General features: G+C 39.7%; 1 protein-coding gene across 1 annotated transcript in view; it reads right to left on the bottom strand.

The window, feature by feature from the left end:
* Positions 1 to 72: 72 nt before the first annotated feature.
* atad2b (ATPase family AAA domain containing 2B) overlaps positions 73 to 26,863 on the bottom strand; it is a 58,629-nt gene continuing 31,838 nt past the window's right edge. Inside the window, exons 25-28 of the mRNA XM_070925629.1 lie at positions 16,756 to 17,493; positions 15,439 to 15,569; positions 4,880 to 5,008; positions 73 to 114 (exon numbers count right to left, since the gene is read on the bottom strand). Of these exons, the coding sequence (XP_070781730.1) occupies positions 73 to 114; positions 4,880 to 5,008; positions 15,439 to 15,569; positions 16,756 to 17,493 (1,040 nt within the window). The remainder of the gene's footprint in view (positions 115 to 4,879; positions 5,009 to 15,438; positions 15,570 to 16,755; positions 17,494 to 26,863) is intronic.

Here is a 26,863-nt window from a genome sequence, read left to right as displayed (position 1 = left end):
TCTCGCTCAGTTTGTGTATGTCTTTGTGGTCCCAGGGTGTTCAGGATCGTCCTGATAGGTATTCTGTCCATCTCACAGGAATGTATCAAAATGCTGGATTCTCTCCTCCATCTCCTGCCCCACAAACAGAGAGACACATACACACACATAAACATACACTGCTTAGTCTCAACCAGCACAGCAAACTCGGATGTGTGCATAAAACATCTGTGCACCACACTTTCAATATTACTTGGATATTTCACACAGCAAACACCAGCTTTCACCATGATAAATGATGCAAAATGAAGCAAAGCTGTGCCGGAATGAGACAGGCGATTTTTCTCAGCAGGAAAACAGCCGAGTTTGACACTGACTAAATCTGAACAGAACCGGAGGAAGAGAGATGGATGTTAGCCTGCAATAGACCATGATTAATGCCTTGAAGATGTTACACTGTGTGTGTTCTCTCATCTGAATGGCTGAGTCAGTGCGACAGACGCCGCTACAAGATACCAATTTCAACATCTACAACAAAAAGTTAAAAACTATCAACTTTACAGTGAAAAAGCAATTTCACACTTCTTAAGAGAAGTAAACTTTTTTTTCAGGGAGGTACAATCCTCCTATTTGCAGATGCGACAAACAGCTATTTGAGATAAGAAGTACAAAAACACGGTGCTTTAATGTAAATCACTGGAAAGTATTTGTGATGCTTTTTAAGTTCTTTCTATAGCCAATATAAAAAAGGGCATACTTTTGAAGTGGAGCCCACGCATGAAGATCATTAAAGCTGAAATGATTTGTCAATTAATTTATTATCTGATCTTGATAAATGATTGATTTTTTAAAATAAAAAATGTCAACAAAAATATAGTCCATAGTTCCAGCTTCTCAGATGTGAATATTTCCTGGTTTTCTCAGTAAAAATATATTGAATATCTTTTTGGTTTGGATTATTAGTTGGACTGAATCTTTCATGCTGAACTTTGTGGGAAATTGTGACGTGCATTTTTTACTAAAGGTTAATTTAGAAAATAACAAATACTTGCAGCCCTAAAGACCATCTGGTTTTACATACTTTTAGTGGAGCTCTCCAAACTATTGGAAAGAAGTAATTTTCTGTATTTTCTTATTGTATTGTGTCATTGTATTCCTTCTTCCTTTCAAAAAATCTGAAAGAAAGAAATGCTCTGGAATGTTTGGACTGACAAAAAAGTCCTTTGTTGGCTGTAAAATGGCATTGAATTCCCAAGCTAACCTCTGATCAGGTGCTGAAGTCTCATATTAAATGAAATGAAAACTGTTAAATGACACCAACAATGCTGGTAGTCAGCTGTTCATTGCACGATCTAGATATAATGAAAACAATATCTAACATATCTTGCAATTTATTCTGAATAGATTTAAAAAGGTCACAAGACTTATGATATTCTACATGTGATTCTAACTTCCCTACCAACTCCATTAATAGCATCAATTAAGCACCTCAACAACTATCAACACCAGGTCACACAAGCTGTAAAACCAAATGAAGGTATGAAAAGTGCGGCTGAATATAAAGTCACTAATTTGGAAAATTCCCCTAAGCTCTCATCTATGATCATCACCGTCTCAACACCCGTCTGTTTGTCGCATCTCACTGTACACCAACACGCAAATAAGCTCTTCACCTCTGCGATCTCGAGTCTATCTGCCTGAAGGCCTAACACCTTGTCATCCTACAAAACACAGCAGACACAACACCCTCTGTCTCACTAACCTACTCTGTCTCTCGAGCATTAAGTTAGGCCTGTGGTGTTCTCTCGCTTTCTAGCATGAGTGGAAGTCGACCAGTATATAGCAAGAAGGTTTGATTCCTGTGTCGCTCAGTAGGTGCAACATGGCAGAAGTGCAGATTTAGGAGTTCAATTTCCCAATGGGGCCATCAATAGCTTTAAGAGAAAAACCCAGCATTGCATGCTCACTGTTAAGATGTCATCAATTTGGGATGTTCAAACCATTTGTGACAAAGGTGTTATAAATTACTTTGGTGTACTCCCTTTTCTTTGAACCTGCCTCATCTCTTTCCCCCTCAGTTACTGATTTCCTCTATTTCCCAGATCAAATTTTCTACAACCCCTGGGAAAACAGGGTTCTCTGAGGTGTGTACGTGTAGGTTAGGATAGCAAAAACAAGTTATTCCCCACAACAGAAAAAGTGAGTCGAGAGAGAGAGCAATTTAGAGTATTGTGCCTGGATGAAGGTGTTGTTTCACAAGTTACTGACAACAGATTCACATGAAAGCTTGGGCTGCATTGCATTCTGTTCTACAGAGGCTACTGTCGAGGGAGAAGCTGAGTTCTCTGCCTATTCTATGACGGTTTTGTCTTTATATGTTCAACATTAGTACAGAATGTCTTGAGAGAAGGTCTCAAAAGAAGCCCCAGCCTGACATTAAAGTCAGATATAAGATAATTGGAAGAGTACACATACTCCAAATAGCTTTACGTGTCATAAAGTCACGCCATCTACATTTGACCGCATATCTACAGGAATGAAAACAATACGCAATCAAAACAACTAAACAGTTTTAGGAATTTCTTTGCAATTGACTCTCTCCCTGAAGTTGCTTTCCATAAACAAGTAAGCCAAAAAAGGTATATTAAATGACCTGCAGGCCCCAACCTTTGGCATCAAAACACACAAATAAGCAGAGAAATAGCCAACCCTTGTGACGAGCAGCTGACTCGACCAGTGGCATGTACAGCTCTGAGACCGCACAAATTCAGGTTAAAGGTCAAAGGATCTTACAAAGTCTTAAATTGCTGTCTGAGACAATGTAATACAAGGCCTGGGGCGGTGTGAACGCTAATTTGTAGATAGAACATAGTTGGTGAGGTATTGTGTACGGAGCAGAGATGGTCCCTCTGGCTTTAACTGGAAGCAGGGTGTAGTCCGCTCCATCTGCTGAAAGGTCAGCTTCTCTGGAAGACTGAGACAAGCCATACCCAGAGGAGGACGAGGGGGGGAGAGTAAAGGAGACAAATGTATGGACACGCTCCATTTCACTCATCTCTACAATGTGGACACAAACACCACGCGCTGCAACAGAGTGCAACATTAAGTGGAGAGCATCAACCCTGCATATGTGTGTATGCGCGGATGTTTTTGCATTCTCTGAGGAGGGACAAGGAGATGACCTGCTGTGGAGGCGAGATGTGTGTTGGAAACGTAAGCAAACAAAACACGTGCCAAACGAGCTGACATTTCTGCTCTGGAAACACCAATTTAGGCTGGCAGTATGAAATGAGCCCAGACGTGCGCCCTCTCTCCCTCCACCAGCCGGCCTGTCGACAGGCGGCACCACCTGGCTGACTGCTCTCTCCCTCTCTCTGACATCCTGACAGCCGGTTCTGGCTACCAGCGCCGGGACACTGCCATTCCTGGCCCGCTGTCTGCACTGACATCCTACAGCAGCAGCAGATGACCAGATGGGATTCTGGGAAAATATACAGCAGCCTTTTCTGTATGGAGCGTTGTCAAGAGAGATTAAACATGAAAAAAGAATGAAAGGGTTAGGCCTTCTGTAAAGGGTCGTTTTGTTAACCCTTACTCACAGTGCTCAAGAAATGTATTGTTTGTTTGTATTTTCCGAAGAGAATAGGACTGAATGAAAACACTCAACACACTTGAGTGTTACAATTAACAGTCAGTTTTTTTATTTATGACCTTGATCTCTACAATATTTGCTGTTATGCCAAAGTGAAAAGAAACTTTTAGGTATTTTCACAAGTCAATTAAATTCAAATAAATGAAAAGTATGGCACTCAAATGTATATTACCTTCTTGTGTCATACAGGCTTAATTTCATTAGTGAGAAATATTAAATTCTAATTTGCTGCTAAGAGCCCATTCATGACATGATTTTAATGAAGCCTCAATGGATTTTAGGACGTAGAATGAATTTGAAAACAGCATTGTGTGCAATATACGCTTCTCTTGTGAATTGTCTCAGACACACATACTGAACACAATCTTTTTACATTTAAAGCTGCATTTATGCAGGTATGCATCTTCCAAGAGCTGCACCTCGCTGTGGTTTTTTTTGTCATGATGCCTGTGACTTCCAGACATATTTACATACATACATACACTGTCACTTTACCTGGTAATCTTTCTTGGTAATCTCCAAATTATTGTATATAGGTTTTGTTTTTTGTTTTTATATACCTTTGTTATTTATTATTTCACCTCGATACTTATCTGTACTTATTGCCGTCATTGTGCTGCTACAACCACCAAATTTCCCCAGCTGGGGATCAATAAAGTTTTATCTTATCTTATCTTAGCCATTTTCTCCAGGCCATTTTGCTTCAATAAAGCCTTGCAGAACTACTACTGTCAGCTCTTTTGTATTGCACACAAAAGACGGCTCTTGTTAGACAGCTGCAACAGAAGTCTCGCATTCACTTACAACTGAATTTGCCTTGTTCACATACTCTCCTGGAAGCTTAAACCCCTTTGCTGGTTAGCTAGCAACAAGGTGCGGGAACCACTGTGTGGTGAAAAGATGAGAGGTTGGAATCACGCAAGGATGTCTCACATACAGCTGTAACTTTTCACCATCAATTAATCTGCTGATTATTTTCTAGATTAATTGAATTAATTTCATTTAATATGTTTAGATTATTGGAAAAATGCCCATCAAGAATTTCCAGAGCCCAAGTTGATATTTTAATAGCTTGATCTTGCCCAACTAAGACTCAAAAACAGGTACTGAATTTCCTATTATACACTAAGAAAATATTCACCTTTGAGAAGCTGGAACAAGGGACTTAATTTTCCTCTAATGATTCATAAGAATGTTGTGCAACTAAAGGCAATTGAGAAAGGCTAGCCCATAATGTGTGTCTCTGACCTCCAGTAGCTGGGTCTTTTCGTACTCTCGGCGGTGCTGGTAGATACACTGACTGAGGAGGGAGTATAGTCTCTCCAGCTGCTCCACGCTGTAGCCTTCACTCTTCTTCACCACCACATCCAGTAGAGCCTGAGGGGAGTGACAAACAAATACATTACAAATAAAGTACTTAAGACTTATTTGCTCAAAAAAACCTCTCAAAGACACATACTCTAGGTTATCACTAATATCCACAAACATGAATGGAGAAACAGTGAGACAGATAGAAAGAGACAGGCATACAGTGCTGAATAACTGGTCACACAAGCTGAGCACTGATGTTGGTGCATGTCGATGAATTTGGAGGTTAGCTGTATTCAAAAGCAATTAAAATCAGAGTGACAGCTAATTAAGGCTAATCATAATTAGAACCGGGTTTACATTTCACTGCTACTTTAATTAAAACATTCTGGACAGTCAAAGGCCCTTTTAATTGACCGGTTTCTCACATTTTACCCTACCCTCGCCAAAGTCTGTGCGTATATGAGTGTCTATTTAAACACAGGGCTCATCAGAATGCATGGACTGAGACAGCAAAGGCACAATAATTAAAGTTACCATCACTGACACAAGGCAAACAGAGAAACCTCAACAGAAATGAAATGGTGCGTGTGTGTGTGTGTGTGTGTGTGTGTATGAGAGAGATAGTGTCCATGTGTTAAACACATAAAACCAAGGCAATGTCAAGATTAATAAGACGTGGATGTTTGTCAAAGCCTCTCATCAGCAAACGTCTGAGAGATAATTACAGCAAGCAAAAGAAAAATTACAGAGGCAAAATGTTAGCATTGTATTAATCACTGAACTCCATCTGACTGTGATTTGTCTTTAAATGACAGAACAGCTGTCTTGATTAAAGTAACGGGTTTACGGCTTCACGTCAACAAAAACTTCAGAAGAAACGTAATCCCAAGACAGACTTAACTCATGACCAGGAGCTTGACCTTGAGAGCAGTACTTCTCTTTGTTAGGACGATTTGACTTTTCAGCACAAACACCTCTAATGGAGTTACGGGAAAATGAATTTCAAACGCGAGCTGCCCTTGGGATCCACCATGACTGTTAGCATTTCAGACGTTTCCCCAAAGCTCTCAACTGAAATATTATGAACCAGCAAGATTATTTCTTAAAATGTGACAGCGGAAACATTATAGATACGATGCTGCCTGGGTGCACGCTGCAATGTTTAGTGTTCAGTGTATGAGCTTTATTCTTGGTTGCCAGCATGTCATTTAAGCAGCACTGACTATGGGACCCAGAAAGTCTCCTAGGACAATCCTCATGTTGCTCAACTATTTTAACTATTGGGTAACATAGAAGATTATTAGGCCTCATCAGATATCTGCATTCTTAAGAGTGCTTTCTTGTTTCAGTTGCATCACAGAAACCCATTACAACCATGTAAAAATAATTCTTCCGCTCACTGAGCCACAGTAGTAAGAGAAAGGAATGACACCTGTTACACGATTAGACACTTAACTATTTAACTCCTAAGGCAATGAATACATTTCTGCATTGCCTTTTCAACATTTATTTATGATGTCATGATCTACATGACTGTTTTAAGGTTTTTCATTTTGAATAGCAGATTAACTTTAAAAGTCAATAAGGAGAAAGAAGAAAAGCTTTCAAATCTCTCTTCTATTCTGTCACTGAAAACAAGTTTTCCATACTAGCTCAACTTCCATTAGTTCAGAATCAGAATCAGAATCAGAAACAGTTTATTGCCAAGTAACATACATTACAAGGAATTTGCTGTGGTCTGAAGTTGCTATTGTTTTGATAACAAATAAGTAGAATATAAATAGTATATATATGATATGTAAATATATATAGTTGCTTATCATATTGAACTCAATAGCCTGGAAACATGACTTTGAGGAGATAGTACCTTTCAAATATTCACACTTCCATAGCTTAATATGGCCGTGTAGGAGGATTTACCGGTAATATGCCTTTGACATTAAAACGTCCACCTGGCCAATCTAATAACTATATGTCCCTTGACAAATAAAGCGTGTATACAGAAGCTAAGAACACTAAGGATTTTCTCTAATATTCAGAATTCATGCAAAGTGATAATCATCACTTTGATGATGATAATTGTCACAGCTGCCTTCAAAGAGTGCTGTCAGCTGCTCTATATTGAGCATATTTTATTGGATTCTTTTTTGTGCCTTTTATACAGTAACTCTGGTCTAACATCAAGGGAGTTCTCGGGTTTCAAACCAGCCGTGAGAACTCATAAAAGAGGACCAAATGGAGCACATCACGGTGAGATGCCAATTTTAACAACACCTGCATAAAAGCTTTAATTAGCACCATTACAATCCATCTCACATATGTGTAATAATGTGAAATCTCTGTAAGACACTGCTCCGACCTTCCTTTCATCCAACTGTTACTGCATTTCTTTTTATTTTTCATTATGTTCTCTCTTGCATTAAGTGCATTTCACTACTTTATAGTGCACCTTCTCTCTTTATAGTGCATCTTCTCACCTGCCACCTATTTCAATGTTTCATAGATGTTCCCGCACTTTTCCTCTTCTGCTTCCAATGTATTTTCATTCTTCTTGTTTGTGTCTTTCTTTCCTTGTTCCGTCACCCCCTCAATTTATTCTACTCTTACTGTTAGCCAGCTGATTGCAGCAGTGTACTTCCCAGCCTTTGTCAGCTTGATCAGGATGTCTGTGGCAGTGTGGGGTAAATGGTGAGTGTGTGTCTTACACGGTCTCAGTGATTGAGTGAGCTCACTGCACACAAAAGGGCAGTAATCCCATGCGTTAAAGACTGCTACTGACATGGACCATTTAACCTCACCCCCTCTAAACTCCCTGTTCCATCTTCCCCTCCCCTTCTTTACTCACATCTCTTTCTATGCCCGTGCTTCTTAAGACCACAGAAGAAGTTAAGAGGGTTTGGGATGACTGTGGCTTTGGGGAAAGCAGAATAATGGTTTATGGAGTTACATTAGTGCTAAAAATCTGCCTGTTAAAGAGGATTTGATCATAAAGAGAGTTTCTGCAGGTGTTAACTCCCAGGATTTATTGTAACACAATGACTAATTAATACTGGTGTTATGTTCGTGTCTGATGAATTAGCAAATGCTTTACTAATGCAAAACAACAAACACTAAAATAGTAAGAAAATATGAGTGGAATAAGTGATTCAAGCCACTGGATTCAGGCTAAAGACTGGGCACCTCATTTCATCACACTGTGTTGCAGCTCTGGTATTTACCCCCTGACCTATGAACAAGATGTTATGTCAATTCAAGTCACACCATCAACCCCATGCACATGCATGCTGATATTTCTCATATTCCTCGTGCCCCCAGGCCAGCTACATCAGTCTACATGGATTATGTGCATTACAGAGCACACATAAATAAATGTATAGATGTCACCTGTGAAATTTAACACTGTCTGCAAGCTGCGCTAGCGGCCCACTTAGTCCAGCAAACTGCTGGCAGTCAGCAAAACTTTCTATTGCTGTTAAGTTGCTCTTAAAAAACTATCAGTCAAATGTCATGAACTCACTCCAGTCTTCAAAAAAAAAAACCCCCATAAGAATAAAAGGTTTTGTTCTGCACTAATCAAATGTGCAAACATGTTGCTGTGGAGCATTGAATATACCATCATTCTGTGCTTTAAATTTGTTACATGCAAAACCTTTTCAAACAAACAACCTATAAACAATCATACATGGAGACTGAAGGTAACTGTGGTATAGTAGAGGGTCTTCCTCTTTGATCATTCAAGGATGCGTCACTAGCTGTGTGTGTGTGTGTGTGTGTGTGTGTGTGTGTGTGTGTGTGTGTGTGTGTGTGTTGTATGCCATCCTCGGTACAGAGTGAGAGAAGGGGTTTACGAGGCAGTGAGGGAAAAAACAAGGATTTGAAGCCTAACAGCCACCGTGACCAGGGACACTATTAAGCCTTCAATATCAGCCTCTAAGAGAACAATTCACCACCTTCCTGTTTTAACTTTAACTTTTTTGTCTCTAATACTAGCAAAAGAATGAATTATAAGTGATTCTGGTTTGCTTGTTACCATGAATGCCTTTAATGAGAGCAGAGGGTGGATGTGGCACTACTGGATAGTGATTTTCTGGGGGGTGGATCCAGTTGCAGTGGCACATAATGTGGCTTACAGGACACTCTGTCACACAGGTAATGCAATATAGATAGTGTTATAAGGGTCAGGGACGATCATGACAAACCGTATTACCACGGTCTCAGCACATTATCCCAACCCTTTCGGCTGGGCATGTAAAATCCCTGCTGGGGTTGACCACTCATATTAAATATGCAATGGTTGGCTTTACTTCTAACATCAAACCACTGGAAAATTCACAGCAATCTGATAGCTTTTTCAGTACAGAAGAAGGAAAGGTATATAATATTATGCTGTAAGGTCCTTTGTCCAATATCTATCAATATCATATATATATGTGTGTGTGTATGTCACCAGGTTGAATCAATGACTTATTCACATTATGAAAGCAGCTAAATTTGGACCCAGTCAGACCAAATACACAAAATAAAAAGTAAGATAAAAATTTTGTTCACTTTAGGACAAAGATCAATAAAATAAGCTGTGTTATATCAATATAGAGCTTACAGATTCAGGGCCAGTTTCCTGGACAGGGTATGAATTAAACCAGGAAGAAGCCATAATGTAGAATAGTCAATCCTGTTTTAATAAGTGGCTTTTCTAAACACTTCTAACATTTAGTTTCTCCTTGACTATGACTGAATATAGTTCCAAGTTTATCTTTCAAATCGAAATGTCCCACTATCAGATCATTATTGGTTATCCCAAATCGATATTGGCCTCAAAAATCCGGTATTGTCAGGGAGTAAGATTAATTTCAACCAACTACTTAAGTACTGGCCTGAGGTGGGGGCTTGAGGATGTAAAATACAAGGCCAGCCAAGTAATTTGTAGTCCTGTATCACAAACAATATCTGACTGGATTTTAAAGGCTCCAACAAGAGTACCTGACCGAGCCCAAGTTTTCTGAGAAAACATAAAAATACCTTGACTTAGGGCTGGGAAATGTGGCTGGAAATCAATGAAATTATATTAATATGAATATTTTACTATATACTTACAGATACAGTATGTATCACAACATGGTAAATGTATGCTAAATATCACTGCCACATTTCGGCATGCCCTTCCTACGATTGGTTACCATAAAGCAGTGTTAGTGCAGATCATTTAACATAATGTCTGATATACTTACCATGACTTAATGCAACAGAGACAAGTATGCCACGTGCTGATCAGACTACCTTATCTATCTTAACCATTCTGGCGTTATCCATCCATGGCAGATTCCCAATATAATTGTTTGACATTCAATCCTGCTCTGCCATCATGGCATTATGTAAGTGTGTCAGCAATGTCATTTATGTAGTCACAGCTTAGGCCAAATTGACTCCAAATATTAGAGATTAAAATGCATCACTGTCGCATTGTGCCACACTGTCCGATCGGAGAGTAATCATTGCCACAGATCTTACTATTTATTTTTATATTTATATTATATTTTTGCCAAGGTAAGAATAATGAATAATGAGACATGTGAAAATGATGGAGCAACCTTTACTCTCCTGTTTTCAGTAACAGGGTTTGGGGAGAATTTTTTTTTAATGTTTGGTAAGTAGGCTACAGGAAAGAATTTGAATATTTTATAGATTCAAGACAGCCGAGATCCAATATCACTTGGCAATAAAAGGAGGAGAAACTGACTTTACACAAATAACCCCAAACACACCTCCACATACACCTGAATCACCTAATGCAGATGTGTTTTTTTTTTTAATAAACGCACTGAAGGCAAACCCAAAGGCAATAAAATTAATACAGAAAAAAGTTAGGACTAGGTCAAGGTTATGGAAAAGGACAGGCTATTGACGAGCTATGGTTAAACCTCAAGGGAAATAAAAGGTTAATCGATGCAATGTCCTTTACATGTGTGTATGTGTATTGGGGATGGAAGGGTGTTAAACAGTGAAATCTGCTGACCAAAGCACTAAGCATTTCTGACTGTTCCTTATACATTATGAAAATATCTTTTCAGAAAATACAAACATGTATCATCAAGAGATTTTAAGCCATCAGGTGATGGGGCTGTATATAAAATCTGTTGACAGGAGCCGTCTTTTATATTCGTTACACACAGTTTGTGGTTTAATTGGTAATCTAGAAGCAAATGTAAGACACGAACAGGCCAGAGAGTAATGTTTGTAATACTTCATCCACAGTTCTGTTGCTTTTTTAAATTTCATCCTGACTTAGATTCCCACCATGGCTATTAACTAACAAATGTAATAGCATCCTAATAGTATTGTATTTCCTCCAGCCGCTACAGCATGTTTCCAAATGCTATACAATGCTTTTGCTTCCAGTGGCAGACCAATACCATTGGCTAGTATTATACTTGCCAGGGTTGAAAAAAGCAAAGCCCAGCATTTAAAAAATACTCACAATCTAACACTTCAGTATATATAAACCAAGGGTTGAGTGGGATGCATGAGGTGTGAGAACTGCAAAAGGGTGTAATATAACACCTGAAAGGCTTGGCAAGAGGGCAAACTACTATAGAATATAAAGAAAATACAAGACATTTGTATGTTTATGTTGTCTGAGCTACTGACACAACTGGCCTGCACATGCATGGCCAAGAGGCACAGCTATGAGAGTGCAATTACATGCAAATAGCCACACTGTCAAGGCCATCAGTGGGAATGAATGAAAATAAAAGAAGCATTTCAAACGCTATCTATTTTTATTGACAATCAAACGCTGGTCCAGCACTACTATTAAGCTGTTCTCTTGAACAGACATTTGGAATGGCTACTTCGCCAGAGGGCCCCCCACTGTTATTAGTACTAAAAATGAATGAAGATGAAATGGGGCCATTTCTGTGGACAGGCTTCTCTAAAACAGGAAATCCTGACATGGTGTAATAGCTAAGCACCAAGCCAAAAGACTCCATACTGTGCCAGCAACTAGAAACACTACGTCTTTCTAGGCAGCTGCTAAAGAAAACAGCAGAGCAGACGATAAACTGTGTGTTCTCAGTAAAATGGAGGAAAAATTGCTGGGCCAGATTGGATTTCTTGTTACTGAATTCTCATCTGCAATCCTCAGTAGCACTTCTTCCAGTCCATCTGTGGACAAGTGTCTGATTATTGATGAAAGAAAACAGCTGAGTATAAGAGACATTTTGGAGTAGTAAGAGAAACAAGCCTCAGGACCCATTTATCCATGCTGAGGAATTCATTTTGATCCAGGCATCATCAAGCATCATTTCAGTGAAACTAGCAATAACAGAACTTGATTTTACTAAGTGAATCAGATCAAATTATCTGTGCTGTGGCTTTGAAAAGCGATGTAAATACTGAAATAATACTAATACTAATTTATATCTCTGCCCTGCAGGGCTTTGAGTATAGGGTCTGTGAACAAACTCATAACACTCTGATGGTATTTAATTCCAGAGAGATTTCGGAGCTTCTTCTATCAAGTTAAAAGTCAGAAATAATGAGCCCTCTGCAATGAATTCGACTGAAAGGAAGGGAGAAGGAACAGTACACCACTCACTGCGGGCCCTAATACACATCAGGCAGCATGCCAGTCCCAGCCCTGCCAGCAAATATCTGCTTAAATGGTGACTCTCATCCTGCGCACCGGATATTCAATTTGTTCCGTAAGCCGGGGATGAAAAAGCAATTATTCACAGTGCCCTCTTTTCACGATCTGTTTCTTTAAGATATCTCCCTTCTTCCCCCTACTAACAAATAAACCTCCAGATTAGTTCTGTGTGTGGCTGTTCATTGGGGCAGCAAAGTTGAAGCACTAAGATCAGGCCAACTAAAAAGCCTGTCAATCCATTTGAAAGATGGAGTCAGGTTTGGCAAGACAAGATGCGTAACCCACCATCCACCATCATGCCCAGGGGACATGGGTAAAAGCCACTAGATAATGGCTTGATAGCTGGATGTCACTTCGGAGCATGGAGGAAAGAAGTGAGCGCATGTCAGAGGAACACTTCTTTTACATCAATTACACTACACAGAGCCCTAAAACCAAGCAACCCCCACCCGATCAGCGAGAAGTGCTGTCAGGGGAGCCCACTGAGCCGAGGCTCCAATTTACACTTGGGGTATTAGGTGGGACCCTAGCGTGACTGTGCAAAGTACCGCGGGGCTGCTTCACATGCTCTTTGTTACTTGAACACATCCAGGGACAAGTTGGCGGATCTAGTGAGGCAGAGAGAAGCTCATGTTTGAGTCATAACCATGTATCCTTCAAATGTTGCAGGAACAACACCTGTTGATTGAGAGATGTGAAAAGGGGCTGCCACTGTAATTGGCTCCCTCCATGTTCAGATAGCAGGGATACAAAATTGATAGTTGAAGGAAGAAAAGGGGAGAGAGACAGTGGCATGACCATAGGGTGAATGAAAAGGAGGGATAAGAGTTATCCATCTGAGAAGGGCAGTGTGACAGCATCAGCTCCACACTGGAGGAAGCTTAAGGCTGTTCACCCATGATTGAGTTTCCCCACTCTCCATACCTTAAGTCCCATTCCACATAAAACTTTCAGTGTATGTGCTGCCTTTTAGGCACCTTTAAAATGTTGGAAGACTTCTAATTATCCAGATACTAATTTGGTTTAACCTTTTCTATGTTTGGAAGCTAAAGAAAGGATGGAGGACAAAGGGATGGATTAATGCCAAATACAGAAGGTTTCTGAGATGAGCACCATGCATTGCATTTGAGAGGACATGCCAGGAAGAAAATGGGAGAGCGGGTCTAGCTACCTCTGCTGGCTCACTAAAGATAACATGAAAGGTTAGCCTTCAAAGGGGAGCAGGCCAAAGCCGAGTATGATTGTCAATGCCATTTTCAACACCATTCAAACGGAGGGCTCGTTGCTGCTTTTGCATATTAACGTCTGTACACAAAACGTGATTCAACAGTCCATAGGAAGCAATAAGTGACCAGTCTAGAGTATAGAAATGAACAACAGCTGTTTCTTTTTACAGAGGGGAGGAGGAAACACTCAAAAAACCCACACTGTCAACAACATTTAAATAAGCACCCGTATGAACTTAAATAAGACAAAAACAAAAGCATATTGGTAACATTTTGAGATTATAGCTCCTCTTTTCCATAATCACAGTCTAATTAGTCAGTTGCAAAATGTGACAGTTTGCCACAGCTGCCTCTGTTGCAACCAATAAGTCTATTTTTCAACAATTTCTTATGTACTGGTGGGATGTGGGGCTGTTTATATTTGCTGAAAACTATCTACCCTCTTTATAGCCTTAGTACTTTATATATAAGAAATCAGAGTGTTCTGTCTCCAAGATTCTCTGTAGCTACATAATGCATTTTGCTTAATTATTTACTTTAATTATTTTTGGAATCATTACAACTGACCGTGGACATTTTGTGTGACCGTGTTTTCCCCTTCAGAATGTTCATCTTCCTGTTACCAGATCATTGCTTTGATACAGACCACAGTACCTGTTAAATCTTCAATCCAGGCAGTGCAAAATGCCAAATCACCCCAGCTGCTACGTCCTTCATGGTCTGAATTAGAATGATGACCGTGTAGAATCGAGCAAGATGGTGATGGGGCACGGACTGGGGCTTTAAAATGCCAGATGCTGGGTGGGTTGTAAGAGGTTAGATAATGTAGAGAGGCTATGAGGGTTTTTGTTAACCTGTTTGAGCAACAGTGAATGTGGTCCCCTGCGACTAGTGTCCTCAAGCTTTGATGCAGATTTCTGGGTGCATTTTTAATTAAAAATGCCAACAACCATGTCAACAAACGCTGCCGTAACACAACAAAAATGACAAATGACAAGACAATGGACAGATGTACAACAATCAGTTTGAAAATCTCAAGGTCTAAAACAAATCCCATTTCAGAGGGAATTTGTATATAAATTGCCATCTATCACATTTCTATTTCACAGTCCTGAAACAGGATAAAGGGTTTACGTTGAATTAAAAAAATGAAAAGATCAATACGTTTCATATTCAAAATATTGAAAACACTATAAAAAGGCTTTAAAGTGCTTCCACATTCAAATTGGCTCAAATAGCAGCCATCATGTCTACAAAAGAGACATTTTTATCCTTGTGGATTTTTGTCAGGTCTCTTGTGAAACTGTGTGGGCACTTTCTGCTTTTCTTGCAATACAAAATTTTATAGATTATTTAATTCTTGCATTCACTTGTCATAGTAGGAAAAACACAAACGTTACAAATAACATTAATGATGGCTCCATTCCATTCAAGTGTCCCAGTAAGCCATGACACTAAAGCAGCAAAATAGAATTTGGCCACTTTATGATGTACCCCTGTGCTTTCTTTAGTTTCCATACTGTACTGAAAACATGTCGAACCATGACCCCAAAATGCACAGTAGCCTTCAGGCCGAGGATTTCATGTACCAATACACCACTAACGGGCAAAATAGAAAAGTTTACCAAAAGTCGCTGGTGGTCGACCACTACTGGAGGTCGGGGAGGGACTGGTTGTGGCTCTTCCTCTGTCCTTTCAGCAGATCCCTTCAGCTGCTCAGACAGGGTCCTCTTGCATTTCCTGGCTTTGGAACCCCCTATGAAAAGATACAAGGATTACTGATGAAAGAAGGATTACCAGTCAGGGTTATAAATAATCAATGCAGTGTGATAGTAATAAAAAAACAATCTAATATGAATGGATATACTATATTTGAGACCTCTTTTGGTTTTTGTCCTGACACTAAAAAGAACAAACTGGATAGTTTCAAAGAAAATAAATTCCTACTGCCATGGCTATAAGATTAAGTTTGCGAAGACAATCTATTTAAAGCTACCAGCAGTTACTAAGGGCACAATATTTCACATCTGGCCTCTTTCCTGTCCATTTATAACAGTGCTCAAGAAATGCTTTGATGGAAACAAAAGGCCTGGCTCAGCTTGTAATGAGAGTGGGGGTGGAGCAGCTTAGTTGTCTATTGTTTAAGGTGCCACAGTTTGTCTGTGTTCTGTTGCCTTATCGTGCCATCTTCTAATGGCTTCTCCATATTCTAGCAGCACCATTACCTCAGACTTCCAGCTGGCCTCTTCTCATCACAAGCCAAACCACAGGCCCATAATCAAACCGTTAAACTTATTTGCTTATCTCTGACTCAAATACTATACACTAATAGAAAGGGCATTATGGCTCATGGCAAAGGAAGAAAAATGTTCTCCATGGAAATATACTGTCTGCTAAGACAGGGGAAAGCATTTTTATATTCTGTATGACTTATCTTGCATTATTCATGCCCTCTCTTCTTTTAAAACCTAAACTGAGTGCAAATCAGAAGAGATGGATGATAATCAAAAAAGTAAGTTGTCATCATAATTAAGTGGTGGGCAAAGCACTGACTGGATGTGTAAAAATTTGCAGACTTTGTTAACTTTCTTAATTCTCTGCTGTAAAAATCAAATGATTAGCAAGTAAAATGAAGAGACCAAAACAAGTAGCTGAGAACTTGCAAGTTTCTCTTCTCACTTAAAAAGTCCCTTCAGATGCAGTTCACACTACGAGCATCAACTATTGAAAAAACAAACAAAAACAACATCTAGCTGACTGATAGCTTGTCCAAATATTAGCAAGTGACGGTGAGTTTTGGGTCACAGGTGAAATTGCCCGGCCCATCTAACAGCAAAACATTACTTGAAATACACCATGCATCCAGCACTAAGCAAATGAAGTTACTTTCACAATTGTGCTAATAAAGCTGGCTCACATAAAACTTTAGTCTAGCTTTATACCTTCTTTATCTTGATCTTCCTCAACATCTTCTGTTACTGCCCTTCCATCCTGGGGAGGGTGCTCCTGAGTTAGTTTGCTCTCATTTTTGTCTTTGTGCTCTTCCTGTTCTGGCTTATTAGAGCCCTCAGCCGTGCTCTGGGGAGTCCTATTCTCAGCCTCACCGCTCCTCTTGAGGATCTGAGAGTCTAGGCTGTCCATTGACTCATTTCCATTCACACAGTCCACTTGTGACACTAGGAGACCCTCTGTGTGCTTAGGCTGGGCTTCAGCATCTGAAGACTCGGACGTTTCAATCAAAGGCTGGATGTCCGCCTGCTTGGCCTGGCTATCCCCGTCTTCCTTGGGCTGAGAAGTGCCACCAAGGCACTGCAGCTCAGTGTGTTCCTCTGTGTTCTCAGACTCTGCCTCTTTGGCTGTGGGCTCCTCCTTAGCTGTAGGCTCTTCTTGGGCTTCACTGGCATCTGGAGGTTCAGCAGGAGCTGCAACAGGGGGCTCATTGGAGCTCTCCTCCTCTGTGGAGGATACATGGGGATGGTGGCCATTGGGCTGTGGACCTGTGGTATCACAAGATGATTCCTCATCCTGTGTCAAACATGAGTCACTGGGCCCTGCAGCTTCCACTTCTGCCTCAGGCTCCTCCTCCTCCTCCTCCTCTGTTCCTTTCCTATAGATCTTCTTCTTACGGATTATGCCCCGCCCCCAAGATGGCCGCCGCCGAATCTTCCGTTTTATGTGATCTGTGATGGAGAGAGGAAAGAGAAAGATGAGGAAACTTTTTTAATTCAAACAAGTACAAAACATTCATAATAATTACGACAAACTACAAAAATGTCAGGCTGTTCAGGCAGCTGATTCCTATTAACATTTGAATCATTCTTAAACTTAAAAAGTTAATACACAGCCCTTAAACACACCTGCCATACTTCTCAAGTAACTAAAATTACCACCCTCTTAACAGGGGGAAAAGATTAGATCCACTTCATGACAAATGCCCATTACACTGAGTACATGATTGGACATGTGCATATCTGTCCAAACATTTCTCTGAGGCAAAAAGGCTATTCTAGGTCGGGGAGGATAAGAGGCAAAGCAGGATGAGGCATGGCAATGCAAAAATACACAACTTAACTCCAATGTTAAACAACCGAAAGTAATCCACGATTTTAAGTCTTTAATTGCAGTCAAAGCACATTTTCTCACAATTCCCTCTTTGAAAAGATACTATAGAATAGAAAAACAGATTTAAATACAAAGAGTACCAGGCAGTGGGTAACAAAAATTGCAAGAGAGAGGCAGACAGAGACAGCAGCCCTGCTACATCATGGATGTTGGACACTAATGACAACAGATGGTGTTTGGGGTTTTAAGAGGACAAGGAAAACCAAAGCCTGCTCTGTGAGAGTGCAGTAAAAGTGTCACAACAAGCAAGTAAGAATGCTAAATACAGTGAAACTTCAAGACATTTGCTTTCATTTACTGCTTTTCCCAAGCAGACACTGAGATACATACCAGAGCAACAAAGTCAGAGAGAAAAGCAGACACAGAAAGAGAGAGTGGAATAGAAAAACATAGGGACCACCACAAGTCAGTTTCCTAGGGATACAAGCGTCTGAACATGACAATGAGTGGCATTACCATGACCTGCCAGTGAGCACACCCTAACCCCAAAGAAACCCTTTGGGGTCTTGGCACAAAAAAGGACTCATCGGTTGAGTCACATCAGACAGTTTTTGACACTGCATAATTCGCCAGGATAAAAAAAAAAAAAAAAGTCATCCTTTCACAAAATAACTATCTCAAAAAGGAAAAAGATCATTTGAAAAAGGTCCCACATTTGTGTGTACGTGTGTAAATGAGCTCAGATGCAGATATGGACACTAGATCACAATGGACTCATTAAAAGTCTTGGCCATTATAAATCTGTCAAGGGCCACTGGAATGATCTAAATCTGCCAAAGTGGAAGCTAAAGCAGTACTATGTTATTCAGCAGAGATCATACTGTACAGTATACTCCCTATGTTTTGAGCAAAGCCTTAATACAACAGAAGGTCTATTTCGCATCATCTGTATCTGCACCACATTCCCTATAAAGATATGAATACGCAAACTCGAAGGTTAGATGAAGGTAGAAGGTGAAACTTGATGTTAAGTACTTGTTCAGGGAACAGCAAGAAAAGAAAAACAATCCCACTAACTGAAAGTTTTGTCTCCACATAAACATGACAAAAAGGGGATAAATAGTCAACCAGTGCCTACTTGGGCTGAGGACCTTTCTCTTTAGTAACTGTGTTCTCTAGAGACCCTCTTAATGACCAGCCACGCATTTCCTGTCAGCCACAGCCAGCACGCCAGACAACCCAGAGGGGAATGGAGTATGCTTGGTGCCAGCTAATGCAGTACAATTATTGTAACAAACAGCAATTCACATGTGTTTATGATATCTTATCACACACACTTCCAAGGACATTTCAAAAGATTACTTATTGAAAACACCTTACAAAAACAAGATATTAATCTATATCTAAAGGACTACAAAGAATCTTTGTCAACTGCTTGCCAGGGTACCAAAGCATCCAGCATTATAATTTTACCTCAACTTACAATTTTCACTGCACTCTCATGTTACAATATTTCTACACTTTATAAAGTGTTCAAGCTTTTCTCTGGCTGTCTGGTATGTCATCACGCTAGGGGACTAATGGATACCGATACAGAGCAACTAGCATTCTGCATGCACAGGACAATAACAGCGCAACACAGAAAAGGACTACCATCTACCACAAATATTCTGCAAATATCTACATAGACTGGTATTTAGGAAAAACAAAAACGATATACAGTATTCCCCTGTAGAAGAAGCCAAAGACACAATGAGACACATTCCCCCTGCCAAGGCGTGCTGCAGTGATCGGCAGCCTGACCACTGGCCATCATGCCCAGTTTGTCATAGAGCCTCTCTCTCAAGTGGGTACAGGGGCTGCTGGCAGAGTAAGTTTTAAGGTGGGATGCAGCTTTTTGTTTTTGGTTCCTCCCGATCTAATCTGGCAGGAGGAGACAGCTGTAGGGTAAGCTATGGCACAGGCAGAGAGTGGCATTCTTCTCCAGGCATGACTGGCACATGGGATAGCTGCTCGGCTGTAAGTGGGGGACCAGAGAAGGAGAAGGAGAGCAACAACAAAGATGACGAAAACCTGCTAGGAATGGATATTTCTGAATGATGGCATCCCATTAATAACACTTCTTTGTATGTGTCAACATATCTTTTCCTCATCTTGAATGCTCAATTTTGACCACCATTTTTTTTTAATTATACATCTACAGTCTTTTTTTTTCTTTTTTTTTTTTACACACACAAACCAAAACAAACTATCCACAACCTTGTGAAAGAGGTCTCGATGGGGTCAGCTATCACCATCAGAGCTATGAAGCGTGCTCCTGAGGGAGGAAAAGGTGAGACAGAATGGCAACAAATGACTCGTCATAGTCAGCTCTTTAATAATGCATGAAAATTGTTAGAGCATGAACAGCCAACCACAGAGGGATGATATGCTGATGGGGGAGGGAAGAGAGAACCAGAGCACTTTGTAATAATTAAAAGCACCTAACCCATACAAGATTCATACAGTAGCAGAAATATTTCAAGCTGCCATGAAACATACATATCAGAAAAGTGTGTGTGTGTGTGTGTGTGTGTGTGCGTGTGCGTGCACACAGACAAATACAGCTTTTGAGACCAAAACGCCCCAGGAGACGAGTACCCAAACTGCCGTACCAGCAAGTATTAAATAAATAAATCAGTCCAGTGACACTGATAGACAATTCAGTGGGATATTCTGGCAATGCCTTCGGGTGGAATTGTGAATCAGTGCCTCTGATTTGCTGATTTCTTTATTTAATAATTCCTATTATTGAGTAATCAGATCACAGCTCACCAACAGAAAGTAACATGCAGTACTGAAGGGAGGACAAAGGAAGGAAATAATTTATATAATCTATAGAATAAAACCTCTCAGTTTTATACAGTGTAAAATATTACAAGTTTTACATTCCACAGGTATACATGGCCAGACAGATGTACTGCCTTATCAGTATAATCCTGATACATTTCAATGTACAGTTTATAGCAGGGCCATCCATGGAAACTTTGAAGCACCCCGTGCCCATAACATTATGCAGTATGGTGTAGGCTATTTATTACTTTTATAGGCTCTCGAGACACGCAGGCCCATAAAGACAAGTGTATCCATCTCAGATAGATTGGTATGATAGGTCTGTGGGCTCAATGCCACGCTATCATCAGTGTTAACTCATACTTACTGTATACCTCAAAGCTAGTTAAACAAATCTAGGCAATCACTCGAATCCGCTACTGTTTAGACTCTTAATCCATTCACTTTGTCTGAATTATGTAAAAGGACAAACATATTGGACTGATTAACCTTTAAAGTTTACATGGGAAAAAGGTTCCCTTTTTAAAAAGAAACGTTTGACAGTTTAGGAAACATGCTTGTTTGCTTTCTTGCCAAGAATTAGATGAGAGGATTGATACTGCTGTCATGTCTGTACGGTACATATGAAGCTACATAGCTTAGCTTAGCACAAAGACTGAAAACGGGGAAACAGCTAGCCTGGCTCTGTCCAAACAAAATTCACCTACAAGCACCTCTAAAGATCACTAATTAACATGTTGTATCTCATTTGTTTAATCTGTAAATCTCTGCTGGTTGCCAGGAAACTGGTCCTAAATATTTTTTCCAAAATGTTGAACCAGCCCAGAGCACACAGTAAAAATATAATCTAAAATGAAGGCATCAAACATCCTATATACCCACCAAACCACTCAGATACTCTCTACACTTAACTGAAAAGTAATCATCTCATTGTGACCAACTCCCCTATCTATTGGCACACACATTGTCCATTTACAAATTGTATATCTGATGTCAGTCCTCCAGGTCCTCAGTGATGGCCTATATTTTAAAATGGGCATTTGCCTGAGGCAACAATGTTGCAGTTGTGTCCTGTCGACATTAGGACCTAAACATGAAAAACATTGTAAAAAGAATGAATAAAACCCTGCATAGTTAAAGGTGTATGTCCAAAATTATGATCTTATCACTCTCAATGATGTGAGGAACAATTAATGCAACAGCTGCAATTAGTGTGAGAATGTGAAAGCTAAAATCATGACACATATAGCAATTAAAAACTCAGTTCTGTTGTTTACTAACCAACCTACTTACCTCCTTATTGTTGAGTGTGTGTGTGTGTGTGTGTGTGTGTGTGTGTGTGTGTGTGTGTGTGTGTGTGTGTAGGGGCGTGTGCATTTCCATGGCAATGAACAACATTTTGCCTTGTCTCCGGAGAATGCTTGCTCTCTAATTCTCTATGAATTCACATTTAGGACACTGGGCCGACACTGGGGTAGTACAGTCATGCTGGAAAATATATTACGACGTTTTGGGACCAAAGGAAAACAAGTGCCACCGAAAATAAGTGAATATACAAATGTTTTTTTGTGTGTGTGTTCACATGTGTAATTTAAAATCCATATGGGACTATGGTGTGGGTATTAGTAGCAGCAGTGTCCAATTGATTTGAGATTCACATTAGTCACAGAATGACAGCTATAGATCTCAGCTTAGACTTGAAGCAGAGATGAAGGAAGACTTACAACAAGACTCTGAATTGAAAAATATTAGACTTTCAAATTTGAGTAAGGGGGAAAAAAAAAAACGAGACATGGAACAGCGTATATATGAGAGAGCCAATATACGAATGCAATGTGATTAAGTTGGTTCATGGGTAAAGGTGGATTCAAACTATTATATAAATGTATTGAAATATTGTTACAGAAAATAATTAACAAACATTATGTAAATAGTTCTGTAAGGAATGAATATATTAACGTGGTGCAACATAAAAAATTAAGTAAAAACCTACATAAATGACTAGAGAAACGTAACAAATGCAAATGCTTCCATACATGCGTGCTGCATGCTACAAACAAGTAATTACCACCCTATCAAGCTCTGTGACATACAGTAGGCTATATAAAATGCTAATGCTAATTAAACAGCTATGGAACAAATCCAACTCTTATCTGGTGATGATCATACTGGACTGCTGATCCGCTGCGCCTCCAGTTCACTGTAACCAACAGGCTTTGTGCGTGCTCCAGCACACATACAATATATAAGTGCAGTTTCTCAGATGCAGACCCCAACTGTGTACATGGTCACAGGCACAACCCAGCATTCAAACTCTGCTTTTTGTCACCCTGTTTCATTGGAATCGACTGGAGTTGGGGCCTCAATCTTGTAACATTAATGAAGTATTGATCCACCCTGCTCTCATCACCTGCGACTGAGCGGGAGGAGCTTAGGAGTTGTGTCACAATCTTAAAATAAAGAACTCACTTTTTTATGGTTTTACACAGACAGACTGGGATGCTTTTTCCCCCTAACCACGTTCAGTTGTTTTAAATAACTGAAATTCTTGTCGTTCATTAAGTGTGGTGATTTTTATAGTTGAGGTAAAACTGGCTTTAAGTTATTTCTTACCAAACTTTCTATCAACTTCTGTATATGTGTACTTTTAGACATAGTTTTCTGTCAGTAACTCTTTTATAACTGAAGTATAATCAAAATTCACATAGGTGAATTGTCCTTTTTTTGTCCAATGACAAAAGACTGCTGTGTTTATAATAATAAGTCAAGATAGTCTTATAGAATTATTAGTTAAAGAATTGTCTCATATCCATGCCAAGCAGATTAACTGCACTGACAAAGAGGAACAGCTGTCATAGCTTAACTGTTATTAACCAACAGGCAGGTGACAGACAACATTGCACAGAAGACTACAAAATACTGCTTTATCACATAATTGACCAAACCTAATGGTAAACCTTTAATGAAAAGTTAAAGTTACATTGTAAGACTGTCCGGAATGCATTTTTTTGAGGGCATCAACGTTTTGGTATGAGAATGCCATCATTATATATGATCTACCTGTGCTTGCATTAAATTACTTAAAAGCAAAAAAGGGCATGTTTTACTAAAGGAAAAGACTTAATGCAACCGTATTCACAGTAAAGAAACTGAATTCTGACACTGCTCTGGTTTTGCTGTTCTAAGCATTAGCAATAAGAACTTGATTTTAAAAAACATATTTTTCAACTATATCCCTCCCTGGGGATTTCAGCCCTTTTTTTCCGTTCTGTGTGAATCATTCCACTGAGCTGTAATTAACACAGCACAAAGGCTGTATATCCCCTGCCATGACTGTTCCAAATCCATCCATATCCAAATTCCAATTCAGTGGTTCCTGATGACTTAAACTAAATGAATAATTTAAATTTTGCCTTTAGAAATATGCACAGAAAAAAAAATAAAAATAGAATACCCACTCTGGGACCAAAACACAAGTCAAGAGAAGAACCCTTTTAAAGGTTAATATAAAGTAAATGATGGCCATGTATAAATAATGATTTTTTTTTTTTTTTATATGATGCCTTTGCTCTGCTGAGCTAGTAATATCAAATTCTACATCTAAAATTCTAAGCACAGGTGGAGGTAAAATGAAGACTATTTATCAGTCCAGCATCAAGCCCAGCTAAATTTTAAATGACTTCGATTCAGCTCAGGGGTAAAAGTCAGTTTATCTCAAGTATCAACTCAGCTTTGACTTTAACTGCAATAGTTTTATACATATTCGGATATGTGTCTGTTCCTTTTCATTTGGGTTTTTTCCCCCCATATTATATGCCTTCATTCCATTTGTAAATATCACTCCACACTGAAAAATCAACTGAGCAGCAGTAGCACCACATTTGCCTTTGGAGTTTTAACTATGGAGTAAGAAAGTATGCAAAAGAAGGGCTGAGAAGAAAACAGGAGACAACATGGGAAATGCTGTAGGAGACGAAGGGAGCCAGGCAGACTGTCATGGTGACACAGGGCCTCGGGGTCTTCGAGGTCATGAAAGGAAGACAGCCGTTTGTCACCTGATGTGACACTTCACACTGACACTTAATGAAATGTCCAGATCAATAAATGATCCCATCCTTGCTTCTGGAAATGAAGGAGATCAGTCACTTCCCTCAATTGCTGTGCTGCTCCCTTCCTATTTCCTTCACTCCATTTTTCTTGCATAAAGGCCTACACAGCCACAACACTCTGCTTGGTTTAAAGGAATAGTGCGACATTTTGAGAAATACACAAGCTAGAGCCAATAAACGATTAGCTTAGCTTAGCATAAAGAAGCAGGGGGAAACAGCTGTCCAAAGATAACAAAAATCCACCTACCAGCACCTCACCAACAAGTTATGTCTTCTTTGCTCTGTGCACAATCCGTTGTCAGACTACACTAAGGTAGCACTCAATGTCATTGGTTTAGAAAATAATACCATCCTAACGGAATGGACAGCAGGTCATTGAGCAATTTGTATTGTCAAACCTTGTCACACGCGTTGAAGGCCTAACTATGTATCAACTATATATCAGTGCTACTACAAAGAGGAAATACAGTCACAAGGTGCAGGAACTGAAGACATAATTCAGTCAGAGCATCTATCTATTTCTGTCCGTCTCCCCTCTGCTGCTCAGTAAATGGCCAGTGGGATGACGGTGCCTGTGGTGCCCTCTTCTCAGAAGACAGATATGCCCTAATGCACCAGCAGCTCCAAGTACTGTTGAAGATGTCAGCCTATGCACACGTACATACAAAGCAGGGTATGAAAGCCTTCTGGGGGAAAGGTCCGTCGCCCCCAGCAGAAACATGCATACAGACAAGCTGTAAGGCAGGAGCCACGAGGTAAAGGGATGTGCACCGGTTGGCTCAACTGACTGATGTTTGAGTTATCACACCCTTTGTGGAGGAGAGCATACACCTCCAAGGAGAATGGCAATGTCCAACAGCTAGCTACTGTGTTAGTGAAACACTGAACTTAAATACTGTGAACAAATGGGGATTTCACTATAGGACTTTGAGATCAGTGTTAATGCTCAAGGTAGATAACTAGATCTTCACCAAAACCAACACTGCATCCTCTAGCCTTTGTGCTTATGGATAAAATGTCCATTTCATTAGGATACATGCATTGTGTGCTGCAATGAGAAATCATGATTAGAACCTGTAAAGCAGGCACAGCCCCAGTTATATCTCCATATGATAAGAATATTGGAGTAAAATGTGCTAATTTACTCCCATCATGTTGAGATTTGTACTTCTTGCCTGTCAACACTTTGTCTACAGTTTAGTTGTATTTTCAATTGATGCAACTTATGAGGCCTCAAAAATATATAAATTCAACCACTTAAAACAACCAATTAAGTTATACCTGTGTAAATACATAAAAACAGAGGCCTTAAATGTGATCTTAGTTAGATTCCTCCTGGATATAATATTACTGCTATGTTTGCTTACACTCTGTTGACCGCCTGACAAAAGCCATGATCTGGAGGCGTATCACATTCACTGTGAAGGATAGCCATTGTACTTTGCCGGAACTCTCACACTCGCTAAATTGATTAGATTAGATACCAATTAGATACCCTGTGAGTCTGTTAAGGGATTCAGGTCGTCACAGCCGTACAATAATAGGACTTGGCAGAGAGAGATATTAAATTAAACACTATTTACACAGGGATTCGCTGCTCTACATAGACACCTTACAAGATCAGTTTTAAGATTCACTGATTTTTTTATATGGTGGCAAATTACACTAAAATTAGGTCTCTTTCAGTCACATGCATGGTGTCATGGTGTCACAACAAATTACTAGAAGGACAGCAAGTAATTATTTGCTCAAACTGACAATCTTCCATGCCCCAATTTTCAATATTGTGTGTCCTAATGATCATCTGCTCCTCAGTGGTAATGCTAAAACAAATGTCTGCTTCCTAACATGATCAAGCTCTGCCCTGTCTTCTAATCACTAATCTTACTTTTTCCTCAATATTAGCTGCTCCCTCATTCAGAATAATGGTTTTGAGTTTGTGCACAGAAATAAAGTTCTACTACAGTTCTTCTTCAATAGATCATAAATCCCTCGTTATCTGATAAAAATGAAAAAATCCAATCCATAAGTGTACCAAAAAATGGTC

Source organism: Enoplosus armatus, chromosome 19, assembly GCF_043641665.1.
Source record: "Enoplosus armatus isolate fEnoArm2 chromosome 19, fEnoArm2.hap1, whole genome shotgun sequence".
Taxonomy (NCBI): domain Eukaryota; kingdom Metazoa; phylum Chordata; class Actinopteri; order Centrarchiformes; family Enoplosidae; genus Enoplosus; species Enoplosus armatus.
This window is presented reverse-complemented; position numbering and strand designations above follow the sequence as displayed.